The sequence below is a fragment of the Raphanus sativus genome, chromosome 7, assembly GCF_000801105.2.
Source record: "Raphanus sativus cultivar WK10039 chromosome 7, ASM80110v3, whole genome shotgun sequence".
NCBI classification, from domain to species: Eukaryota; Viridiplantae; Streptophyta; class Magnoliopsida; order Brassicales; family Brassicaceae; genus Raphanus; species Raphanus sativus.
In genome coordinates, this window is record NC_079517.1 from 3,856,722 (window position 1) to 3,868,266 (window position 11,545).

Here is an 11,545-nt window from a genome sequence, read left to right on the forward strand (position 1 = left end):
TCTACGTAGAAAGAAGCAAATCCCAGAAGCGTCAAATATGGTAAAAACTTTTCAATGCTGGAGATGGAAGACAATTCAAAGACACTGCTGGTCTATAAAGGACTTCCCAAGAGTTTACGATTTAAAGATCCACAATAGTAGTTTTCTTTTGGTTAAGTAGGATCCTAAAAGTTTACAAAGTGACTTGTTAAAATCTCTAGACAACAATTATTACTTCTGCAGCGTTCTTACATTTCAACCATATGTAGGGGTTTCATTTCTAAGCCGACTTTCAAGTGGGGGTGGGTGGTTCAGCACTCAGAGCTCCATGTCTGAAACTCCAACCTCAGTCCCATTCACCAAGCGATCAGAGAATACGAAAGGTTGCAATCTTGACTTCTCTTGAAAGTTGTTGTGTCTATGTTTGAAGAGCTTCGTTTTCGTTTCACCCTCCTTATCTGGCCTCTCCTCTTTACGTTTTCTTGTGCTGCTGCTGCTGTTAATTGAGATGGATGAAACAATTTGATCATCATCCATGTCTGCATCTTGACCAACCTCCTCTTGTTGTTTCAGCAATGTGGCTTCGAGACTGAGATCCGCTCTTGACCAGTGAATCACTGTTTTCGCGTAATTCTTGGAGTAGTCACAGTCAAACACCTTTAGTCCTTGCTCTTCAAGCGATACAAGCCATTCTGGAGACCAGATTTTGCACAATGGGTTAGTCAAAAGACACATAAAAGCTCCAAAGAACAGATGGGAATGTTCTATGGAACAAAGAAAAACAGTCAACAACATGACCTATATATCTTAGAGATAAAGGAAGCAATTTACCGATGAAGGATGCAGGCGTAGAGTTTAGCAGTGTGTCCACATGTCTAATCACTTCACCTTGACTGATCACCCAGTTGACCAAGTGATAGGGTATACGTGAATTGGAGAACATGTTCATGTACCTACTGGTTTCCTCTTGATCTTCGATTTTCCTGGTGTGATTATTTGGAGTATCAGGCAACTGAAACAATTACTTTTTAATAACCAATACTAACAATGCATACCTAAGAGAAGCCTTGCCAAAAAGAAACAACCAGTTGATAGCAATGTTCTTCAACTGTAAACTTCTTTGAGAGTTTCCACTTCCAGTGTTGAGGAATAGACTCTCCGCCGATTCAATCACAGCTTCCGTTATGGTTTCCAGTAAAGTAGCTTCGTCTTCTGCGCCCTGTAAGATTGAAAAAAAGCTTCCTCATGAAAACATAACTTACAGTATGATTCAATAAAAGCAACAAACAGCCTTCCATATACAAAATATGATTCAACAAAACAACTCCCACGCATTTTTTATACATTAATTTGAAACTCTCATGTCAGAGTAGAAACAATGCTTAGCTAAAGAACCTACCAGTAGTGGAGTCAGATGCAGATACGGCTCCACCAGAAGCATCTTGAGAATCCCATCTGTGCCCAAGATCAAGAAAACATCACATTAACTTGAACACATCTACTCAATCATATGTATTCCCTGTAAAGTGAAGAACTACAAGAACACTCCATAGAAGGCAAAATAACTTAAAGAAAGAATAAGAGACTCACCAAAGAAGTAGCAGCTGTGCTGGAACCCATAGATCATCTGAAGCACAGACTCTCGCAGATCTTTTCGTAACTCCGCCGAATCAAATCTCAAGCACAAACTGAGCAAAATAAGCTGAGAAGCTACGATTCCAGCCAAGCAACCAACGCTACAAGACTCGGAACCAACCTCTCTACGCAATCTTTCACTAACAAACGGCATGAACATCTCCAAACAATCACTCTCTTCCGCTTCTTCTTCATCCACAACCCAAACCCGACTCAAATCAGCGAAACTAAACCCAGTCACCATCAACAAACCATCCTCACCACCACCTCCACAATACGCGCTAACGAAGTTCACGATCCCATCCAACAACTCCAAAGCCTCTTCCCTCCTCCTCCTACTCTTAACCAACCGACTCAGATTGTAAACGAGAGGAGACAGCGTGGCCACCCTCTTGGCGCCGGAGAAAGAATCGGAGAGAGGGACGAGCATCTGGAACAAGCTCCTGGTCAACCTGACGGGATCGCCGCCGAAATCTTGCTTGGAGGAGTGGAATACGACGGCGGAGTAGAACCAGAGGAGCTCGAGAGGCGGATCGGGGTGGTCTTGGAGGAGGCGAGTGAAGATGGACTCGAAATCAGAGAAGTCGGTTCGGCCGGCCCGGTGCTGTGCCAAGAACTGCTTGGTTGAGTCGTTGAGTAGCGGTTTGAGAGACTCGAGGTGGTTACGGTGAGGGGGGCTAGGGTTACGAATCGGAGGTTGCATTTTCTGTTAACGGTGAGGGAGAAACGGAGTTTGAATTTTGGGAAGTTGAAAGAAAATAGAAATAGAAAAACCTCTTTTGAAATTCAAAGCAAAAGAGGCGAATAAAGAGAGGGAATCGGAAGGAAATGGTGTATTACAAGTACAACTAAAAAAATGTCGCATTTTTTTAGTTTTTAACCTCAGAAAATATTATTGACCAAAAAAAACTTAGAAAATATTCTCTAATTAAAATATTAGTATTTGGTTTTACATTTTATCACCCAAAACAAGAGGATTTCTACTATTTCGGCCAAGGATTAGGAATCTATTTAGTCCAATGGTCTTAATCCAAAATATATTGAATCCAGCCCAAAACTTCTTGATTAATTGGTCATACAAAAAAAAAATTTGTTAACCTTCTGTAGAAAAAAACATGGTTAATCTTCACTTCTAAATCGAAGTTCAAGTCAGTTGTTATACTGAAATTGTGTTTGCATACTATAAAATCGTAACATTAACATTTTTGATTTGTAGAAAAGATAAGCAGAATCGTATAAATTTTTGATTAATCACTGTAAAAAGTAAGTAATAGATTTTGTGTTACAAGTAATAGATTAGGCTCTGTATATAATAAGATAGTTATATACCTGTTTTTAGTAAATGTTTTAAGACTCGCCTGGTTATCACAACTCCACGCCGAGAGGAAAAGAAAAAAAAAACTCAGAGACACAATCAAAATGGCAATGATTACGCGCAACACCGCCACGCGCCTCCCTCTCCTCCTCCAATCTCACCGCGCCGCCGCGGTCTCTCACCTCCACACATCCCTTCCCGCTCTCTCCCCCGCGACAACACCGACTTCCTACACCAGACCAGGTCCTCCTTCGACGACGACCGCTCCTCCTCCGCCGGGACTCTCGAAGACGGCGGAGTTCGTGATCTCGAAGGTAGATGATCTGATGAACTGGGCTCGAAGGGGATCGATCTGGCCCATGACCTTCGGGCTAGCCTGCTGCGCCGTGGAGATGATGCATACGGGTGCAGCTCGCTACGATCTGGATCGGTTCGGTATCATCTTCAGGCCGAGTCCTCGCCAATCGGACTGTATGATTGTCGCCGGGACGCTTACTAACAAGATGGCTCCCGCTCTTCGCAAGTACGTCCCTCTCAAATCTCTCTCGCTCTCCTGTACGGTGATGATATTTATTCTCGGATCTCAGATATAACTTTCCGCTTGATAGAAGCCTCAAATTAGGGTTTCAGGAGATTGTAATTGGGGATTTAGATTGGAATATATCTCTTTTCATGACAGTGAGATGATTGATTAGCTTTATAAGTTGTTGAGGTTATCTCTTGTGCTGGACAAACTATTAGTGTGATTGATCTTAGCATTTAGATTACAAGTTTTAAAAAAAAAATTCTTCAAACTACCTTCAAAATAAATCTTGGATTATCTATGTGGATCAGTTCAAATGCTTTAAAAAGCTAGCCTTCTTTGTTTATCCTGTTAGAAGAAGTTGCTAGTTTTTCTAATATCTGGAAACAATGACACAGGGTTTATGACCAGATGCCGGAGCCGAGGTGGGTGATATCGATGGGAAGCTGTGCCAACGGAGGTGGATACTATCACTACTCCTACTCTGTGGTTCGAGGGTGTGACAGAATCGTGCCTGTGGATATTTACGTCCCTGGGTGCCCTCCTACCGCTGAGGCTCTGCTCTATGGACTCCTCCAGCTTCAGAAGAAAATCAACAGGCGCAAGGATTTCTTGCACTGGTGGAACAAGTGAACATGTTTCAAAAAATAAAATCAAATCAAATCCTTCTTCCTATGTTGAAGAAGTTTTGTTAGACAATTCTTTTAACCAAAGTTTGGGGGCTAATAAAAACGTGGACGTTTCAAAGCATGTCTGATTGTGGTGGAGATGCCATGTAAAAGGATTGCGTTTGTTTTGTGGAAACTTAAAAATAAACATAAAGTTCTGTGTTGTCTGCGTGAGTTCTTTTTGTTATATTTACCAGTTATGAACTTATAAGTCGATTCCTACTCTTGTTGGAAGTTGTGTATGTGTGGGTAATAACTCAAATGCTCTTAGTGAGCCAAAAATCAAATCCTTCTCTGTGTGAAGAAATTTTGTTCAGACACGGATCCTGCTCCAATGGAGCTTCCGGTAAAGAGTAAGATTAAGGACAAGAATAAGAGTGAGGATGAAAAGGACAATGACATGGAGCCACGCGAAAAGGATAGGAATGACAATAATGAGATTTGTAAGAATTACATCACTCCCTTGATTGCTTCAAACAGTTGTCTAAAAATGTAAACGCAGAAATATAACAATCAAAGGATATGTATATATGTTGCTTCACACGGACACAGCATTTGTTTATGGTTTTAGGTTGATTCGTGCTTTGTGTGTAGTAACTAGGATTTAGTTACTAAGCTGGAGACAGATTACTCGTAATGAACTAACTAACCAAGACTTGTTGGAGCAAGTAAGAGGAAAAAAGGGATCCACCATTATTCAGATACACATGTTCACAATATGTGACGTAAAGGCCAAATAGTCACCAAAAGAAAAAAAGTCAAAGACTTTGTTCTACACTGTTTATATGACTGATTGATTAAAGGTAGTGCTCTAGTGCTTCTTGAGAGCGTTCATCTTGTCCCTGAGGTAATAAAGTTTGGCTCTTCTTACTCTCTTGTCCAACACCTTAATCTCCCTCAGGTTTGGCGAATACCTGACAACAACCTCTCAGCTATGAGGCATCTAAGAATGTAGATTCCATCTTTGCCATAAAGCCTAACCAAGACCAAAAACTGAGCCCAGCCCAACCGAAACAGTTATACACAAGTCCAAGAACAAAAGACACAAACCCAGAACAGACAACTTAAGAGAAACAAACTGGGCCATCAGGTCCAACCGAGAATTAAGCGACGCCCACCTCTCCACGCGTGCAAGATCCATGCCAAGTTGCTGTCCACGTGTTCGCTTCCTACTCCACGCAACCCACGCGTCCCTTCACTTCGCATCGGAACCAAAAAACACGCCGGTGAAGATGACCGGTCACTGGTTCCCGTCAACCACTGGATCCAAATCGGAGATCTCATCTCCGTCCTCAACGCCGACGACAACCCACCTCCAACGATAGTATTGGCATGCGGCGATTCCGCATCCAATCTTCATCACCACCACTCTTTCCACCAGAGAGCATTGTCGAAAGGCTTCGAGATCTTCTCTTGGAAGCAAGTCTTCGAGGATACCAGGGGATCACAGAGAGCCGGCCGTCCACACCGTAGAGAAGGTGGCGACGCTAGAAGCATAACCGGACGACCATCAAAGAAGATCGCGCCGCCGGAATCAAAAAGTCAGATAACACCGAACCGATAGTATAGTTAAAAAGAAAACCGAAGAAAAACAAACAGACCGGACCGACAGTGGCTAAAGGAGTCTACCCCGTCGGCCGGCGACGATAAACACGGCAAAGCTTCCTTCATCTAGAGAGAGGTCAGAGGTTTGTAATCTTAGAGAGAGGCAGAACTGGAATGGAATGTTATCTTTATCTAAAGCAAAACCTATTTTTCAATGACAATATCAACAGGGGTGACCTACAAAATAAAGGCACCAATCATGAGGCAGATACATTCAACTAACGGTGAATACATGTGAACATAGAATTTTCGCATTTAAATTGTAACTAATGGCATAAAAATGCGATAGGTTGAGATGAGCGCAGCCAGAGGGGAGGATTTGTGTGGGACAACGTGGAAAATTGATCAGAGAGGACATTGATTATGGTGCAGAATCAGACGTATTATTATCACACAACACGTTACATGTACATTAATTCAAACTATTTCGATACTGATCAACAGTTGACCATTCTTCTCACCGTAGGAAAAAAACGCTTCAAAGTTCTAATTTCTGCCAGAACGAAGTCGTCAACTTTCCTTACCGTCAGTTTTAACAACAATGTTCTTTGCCGTTTGTGTGATTGGTAGGAAGCAAAACACGTCTACTAAGCTAAAGAACAAAAAAACACTGGTAGATTAATATCTGAGGGGTGATAGAAGAAATTGAATCTCCTTCAGGGACCTCTTTGTAAAAGTGTGGTGGCTGGTTACCTCAATTTTCTACCTACACTCAACTTTTTATTCCTTTATCGAATTCCTCTCAAACGCGACCGCAATTTCATAACAATGACTACTTTGGAAATGCGTTTCACTATCAGGAGATGTGGTCGGGTCGAAAAATTGAAAACACGCATGCAGCTACTGAACATCGCAGCGTAACAATTTCGATTCACATTTCACCTAAAGTATAAATTGAATCCAAGTGACAACCATACTTAGATTCAGATTTTAGTTAAATTTGAGCTGTGAGGGTTCGATTTTGGAGCATAATGTGATAATTGTGAAACAAGTTCGTATCGCAAGCAGAGGAAGCTTGGTAATAAACTAATCAAAGCAAAGAAGGAGAAGATAAATCTGAGAAACAAAGAGATCCATAAATAAATAGAATAAGAGTCATATCAAAAAAACCATAGTCTAGAAGAAACACACACACACAAACCACAATACTCTAGAGATATATAGTCCCCTCATACAGATATGAAGGCTAGTTATAGTAAAAATATAAAGAGATCTATAGCAGCTCCGGAATACACACGAATATCATGAATAAATGCTATACCCGATCATATTTTTTCAAAAAACATTCTACTCTGTACGAATCTCAGATCCGAAGAGCAGAGCCGAAGACAAGAGCCGCGACGGCCGCAACTCCAGCTGACACGATCGACGGGGAGAACGCGGCAGATCCGGACGTAGGACTTGGAGCTGGAGCCTCGACCTGAGCAGAGGCGACGGTAGCTACGACGGAGACGATCACAGCTACGAGAGCGACAACGGAAGCCTTAGAGATCGCCATTTGTGGTAGAGAGCAAAAGGAGAGAGGGAGGCTAGGGTTTTTGGTTGATTCGAAAATGCTAAAGCTTTTAGAAAAGGTTTTTCACAGTGTTGATGAGAATCAATGCGATGAAGCTTCTCTCTATAAAGAGGCTGAGCTGCCCGGTTTAGCTGACCGGTTTTGCCAACATTAGAATCCTTGCGATTACAGGTGGACCACCTGCGGGTCCCGCGAATCGTATTCATCGACGGTTGGTGATCCTACGCGTGTTCACTGAGATCTCGACAGGCTATCTCTCCGTTATGGCGCCGTTCGAAAGATATTTGTTCCGCAATCTTTTCAGAACGCTCGCAGAAGGGCGTGCATCTAACTCGCTAACATAAAAAGGCACAACGGTCGGTGATGGTTAGTTTGGCGCGTGAAGAATATTGATGAGCTGTCTATTTTTTTTACAGCTCACGCGGGTTCCGTGAAGGAAACGGCCAAGATGCGCAGACTTGGTCCACATGGTGGGGTGGTGTAACGGCTAATGCTTAAAGAGCTTTTAAAATACGTAGACATGTGTAGAAATACTGGTTTTATTTGCTCCAAACAAATGAACAATGTTGATTTTTCATTACTTTTGATGGAATTCTTGTCAATTATTTCTCCTTTTTTGTTTGGTAAACTAACAAATGTTGGTTTCCTAAGACTTAGAAGTTTTAACTATGGGTATATTTTACTTTCTACTTCCTTTTGGATTCATGAAAACCAAAATGCTAATCACTGGTTAATTTGAAATGAGTTGGAGATTAAGGCATATTTAGTTTAAAACTAATAATGAATAATTCTAATTTCCAGTTTTGGTCAAATTAATTACAGCATTTAATACTATTAATGTATAATAGATTTTCAACTTTTAAAATAAAATGAGAAAATTGATGACAAAAAAATAATAAAATGAGAAAATTAGTTTGAAGGGATGTAATATGTATCCTCTATATTTGTTGTTAAGCATCAGCTTGAAGAAGAAAAAGGCTACTTTCATTATATAGTTTTAATAATCTGGTGGATTTTGTGAAATTTTCCCAATTCTAGTAAACTTAGGTTATATGCGGTAAACAGTAACTAACAAAGAAAGATGCCATTATTATATTCTTTATGTACAAATAGAAAAAAACATTAGCTTTATGACAGCCTTTTAAACCACTTTAGCGAATTGCCCATAAAGAGTTAGCTTTATTGAATTGTTTATACTATAAAAAGAGACAGATGGTAGCCGGTTGGCAGGCTCTTGAGGGATTCGAGAAGTTTCCAATAGGTGTAAAAGTGTGACTACACCTGGCTGTCTTTTGTTCCAATTCAAAGCGAAAAAAAACTTGGTCGGTAAGCAATTTACTAGTAACTTCTAAGAATAAACGTGTCAGAGACGACCCACGACAGAATTCAGGCTTCTGAATCACCTACCCCATTTGTCAGTTTTTTTTTTCTGATCAAAACCCATGTGTCAAGTTCATTTGGTTCAAAAAATATCATATTCTCTTAGCAGACGAAGAGATTCAGTAGAAATGTGCATCGAAATGTGCATGGCTATGACCGCATCTTAGTGTTTCCTATCTAGCTGAAGGCATCGGCAGGCATGTGAACATTACGAACCCACTTTGTTCCATACATAGCTTTTCTTTGGACGTATAAAGATAAGGCTACAAGCATATTAGTGGATCCTGGTGTGCAACGTTGTCTCTTATAACATCTCCTTTTCTTCCAAACTAGTATATAAAAACAAACAAGATATAGTAATATCGCAGTAATTTCTTGGACATAATCCATATCACATCCATTTCGTTATCTCTATATGATTTTCAAGAGGTTCAGAGACACTCCTCTCTAACTCAAAATCCCATAATCTTGGGAGCTATGTGAAGCAAAGGCTCCAAAGCACTTGGAGCAAACTTCCTCGCAAAGAGATAACACATGGAAGTGTTACGACCATTATAAGCGCAGTTCTTTCCATCAAAGATCTTCTCAAAGAACTTCTCCGTAATGTCCGATCGCCCAAACGTAGCCGGGTGGGGGCCGCCTCTAGACCAATCCACCCACGTCAAGCTCCGGTTAGCCAGCGCCATTGGTTTCTCAATCGTCAACATCGTAGGGAAGTAATGCTCGTCCACATAACAAGCAGGCCTACAAAACTCTTTGAATTTGGGGTAATACAATGTGTCTTTGACAATGGTAGCTGCGAGTTCCCGGTTAATCTCAAACCACTGAGACCCTTTCCGCCATTTGGTGATGGGAACTTCAGGCTCCATGTTCTCGTTGTAGCGGCCGCGGCCGAACGGTCCAGGGTCATCAAAAGCACCCATGAAGCTGTGTTTTGATCGGCTTAAGTAGCTGTAGATTGTCGTGAAGTTGTAGAGTGGTATGCATGACTCCGAGACGAGAACAAACCATTCGTTGGAGATATCTAGCAGTGCGTTGGCGAGTAGACGCTTCTCCGCATCGCACATGGTCATTCTCCCCCATTCTGCAACCTGCACAATGATCACAATCAGATAAAGTACAGAAACCAACTAGCTGCATAAAGTGATCAGACGGAACTACTTGAACAAAAGGCTACCAAAGACACTAAGTCTGATTTCAAGAGTTACATACTTTTGGTACTATTAGGTGATTGGTATCCCAAACTTATCACTCAATCAACAGTTATACACTTTTAATAATAATGACTATATAGAAACTCATTACTAAATGTAACTGGTGGAAGAACCAGACCTGACTAGGTATCTGCCTCCGGTGGAAAACAGAACTAGCCGGAAACTTGGCTGTAAAAGACGGATGCGGATGAACATAAACCGAGTAAAGCCCCCTGTGACCTTTCAAAAACCTCTCCCAGAGCAGAGCAAGCGGCAATGGACCTTTAGTCAAGAACATAAACGCAATCTTCGGAACCCTTCTAAACGGATATTCTTTCCTCCGAGGCGAGAAAGAAGCGCGCCAAAGAAGCTCCTCATCCGTCATGTTATGCATCAGAACAGAAGGAGGCTGTATCCATTTACTTAAGCTGCTCGGCTCGTCTTCTTCGCGGCATGTCACGAAGCCTGAAGTGACTGTGGTGACTACGCTTTGTAGTCCAGTATACTTGATGGTAGATACACTAATGACGAAGACGGTGAGAGCAAACGCAAGGAAAAGGCCTAGTATAAGCAGCAGTTTCGCTGGAAACGGCTTAGACTTGCCTGATCTGACCAAGATTCCGTTCTCTTTTCCATCTTCCATCTGTATAACCCTAGTCTGCATCCTCAACACTATAAAAGAGACTATATCGATTGCCTAGTATCAATCTAAAACAACCTATTTGCTGATCTTAACTAATTTACTTGTGGAAACGAGGATCTCATCTCTAATCAAGAAGTCTACGAAGCAGCTTGATTACTTTCATCCGCAAAAAAAACTACAAGAACTTGAACACATCTACTCAATCATATGTATTCCCTGTAAAGTGAAGAACTACAAGAACACTCCATAGAAGGCAAAATAACTTAAAGAAAGAATAAGAGACTCACCAAAGAAGTAGCAGCTGTGCTGGAACCCATAGATCATCTGAAGCACAGACTCTCGCAGATCTTTTCGTAACTCCGCCGAATCAAATCTCAAGCACAAACTGAGCAAAATAAGCTGAGAAGCTACGATTCCAGCCAAGCAACCAACGCTACAAGACTCGGAACCAACCTCTCTACGCAATCTTTCACTAACAAACGGCATGAACATCTCCAAACAATCACTCTCTTCCGCTTCTTCTTCATCCACAACCCAAACCCGACTCAAATCAGCGAAACTAAACCCAGTCACCATCAACAAACCATCCTCACCACCACCTCCACAATACGCGCTAACGAAGTTCACGATCCCATCCAACAACTCCAAAGCCTCTTCCCTCCTCCTCCTACTCTTAACCAACCGACTCAGATTGTAAACGAGAGGAGACAGCGTGGCCACCCTCTTGGCGCCGGAGAAAGAATCGGAGAGAGGGACGAGCATCTGGAACAAGCTCCTGGTCAACCTGACGGGATCGCCGCCGAAATCTTGCTTGGAGGAGTGGAATACGACGGCGGAGTAGAACCAGAGGAGCTCGAGAGGCGGATCGGGGTGGTCTTGGAGGAGGCGAGTGAAGATGGACTCGAAATCAGAGAAGTCGGTTCGGCCGGCCCGGTGCTGTGCCAAGAACTGCTTGGTTGAGTCGTTGAGTAGCGGTTTGAGAGACTCGAGGTGGTTACGGTGAGGGGGGCTAGGGTTACGAATCGGAGGTTGCATTTTCTGTTAACGGTGAGGGAGAAACGGAGTTTGAATTTTGGGAAGTTGAAAGA

General features: G+C 42.1%; 4 protein-coding genes across 4 annotated transcripts; 1 reads left to right on the forward strand and 3 right to left on the reverse strand.

Annotated features, from left to right (window-relative positions):
* Window positions 1–69: 69 nt before the first annotated feature.
* On the reverse strand, window positions 70–2,465 carry LOC108816925 (uncharacterized). The gene is made up of 5 exons (XM_018589489.2): window positions 1,570–2,465; window positions 1,379–1,434; window positions 1,035–1,198; window positions 811–962; window positions 70–671 (listed from the first exon to the last, which is right to left on the reverse strand). The coding sequence occupies exons 1-5, from the start codon at window positions 2,315–2,317 to the stop codon at window positions 298–300; spliced, it is 1,494 nt and encodes a 497-aa protein (XP_018444991.1). The 5' UTR covers window positions 2,318–2,465; the 3' UTR covers window positions 70–297.
* Window positions 2,466–2,952: 487 nt separating this feature from the next.
* LOC108816927 (NADH dehydrogenase [ubiquinone] iron-sulfur protein 7, mitochondrial) lies at window positions 2,953–4,284 on the forward strand. Its single transcript, XM_018589491.2, has 2 exons — window positions 2,953–3,452; window positions 3,851–4,284. The coding sequence occupies exons 1-2, from the start codon at window positions 3,034–3,036 to the stop codon at window positions 4,083–4,085; spliced, it is 654 nt and encodes a 217-aa protein (XP_018444993.1). The 5' UTR covers window positions 2,953–3,033; the 3' UTR covers window positions 4,086–4,284.
* A 4,674-nt stretch (window positions 4,285–8,958) lies between these two features.
* On the reverse strand, window positions 8,959–10,623 carry LOC130497937 (glycosyltransferase BC10-like). Its single transcript, XM_056991193.1, has 2 exons — window positions 9,954–10,623; window positions 8,959–9,712 (listed from the first exon to the last, which is right to left on the reverse strand). Exons 1-2 carry the CDS (start codon window positions 10,476–10,478, stop codon window positions 9,074–9,076), a joined length of 1,164 nt encoding a protein of 387 aa, XP_056847173.1. The 5' UTR covers window positions 10,479–10,623; the 3' UTR covers window positions 8,959–9,073.
* A 65-nt stretch (window positions 10,624–10,688) lies between these two features.
* On the reverse strand, window positions 10,689–11,492 carry LOC130497766 (uncharacterized). Its single transcript, XM_056990905.1, has one exon. It carries the CDS (start codon window positions 11,490–11,492, stop codon window positions 10,689–10,691), a length of 804 nt encoding a protein of 267 aa, XP_056846885.1.
* Window positions 11,493–11,545: the final 53 nt, after the last annotated feature.

Coding starts and splice junctions, on each gene's coding strand:
- LOC130497937 (XM_056991193.1), bottom strand. CDS start 10,478: ATGCAGACTAGGGTTATACAGATGGAAGATGGAAAAGAGAACGGAATC. Junction 9,713..9,953: donor GGAGGCAGATACCTAGTCAG/GTCTGGTTCTTC, acceptor ATCATTGTGCAG/GTTGCAGAATGGGGGAGAAT.
- LOC130497766 (XM_056990905.1), bottom strand. CDS start 11,492: ATGCAACCTCCGATTCGTAACCCTAGCCCCCCTCACCGTAACCACCTC.
- LOC108816927 (XM_018589491.2), top strand. CDS start 3,034: ATGGCAATGATTACGCGCAACACCGCCACGCGCCTCCCTCTCCTCCTC. Junction 3,453..3,850: donor ATGGCTCCCGCTCTTCGCAA/GTACGTCCCTCT, acceptor ACAATGACACAG/GGTTTATGACCAGATGCCGG.
- LOC108816925 (XM_018589489.2), bottom strand. CDS start 2,317: ATGCAACCTCCGATTCGTAACCCTAGCCCCCCTCACCGTAACCACCTC. Junction 1,199..1,378: donor TGCATCTGACTCCACTACTG/GTAGGTTCTTTA, acceptor TCAATCTTACAG/GGCGCAGAAGACGAAGCTAC. Junction 672..810: donor TACGCCTGCATCCTTCATCG/GTAAATTGCTTC, acceptor TCTGGTCTCCAG/AATGGCTTGTATCGCTTGAA.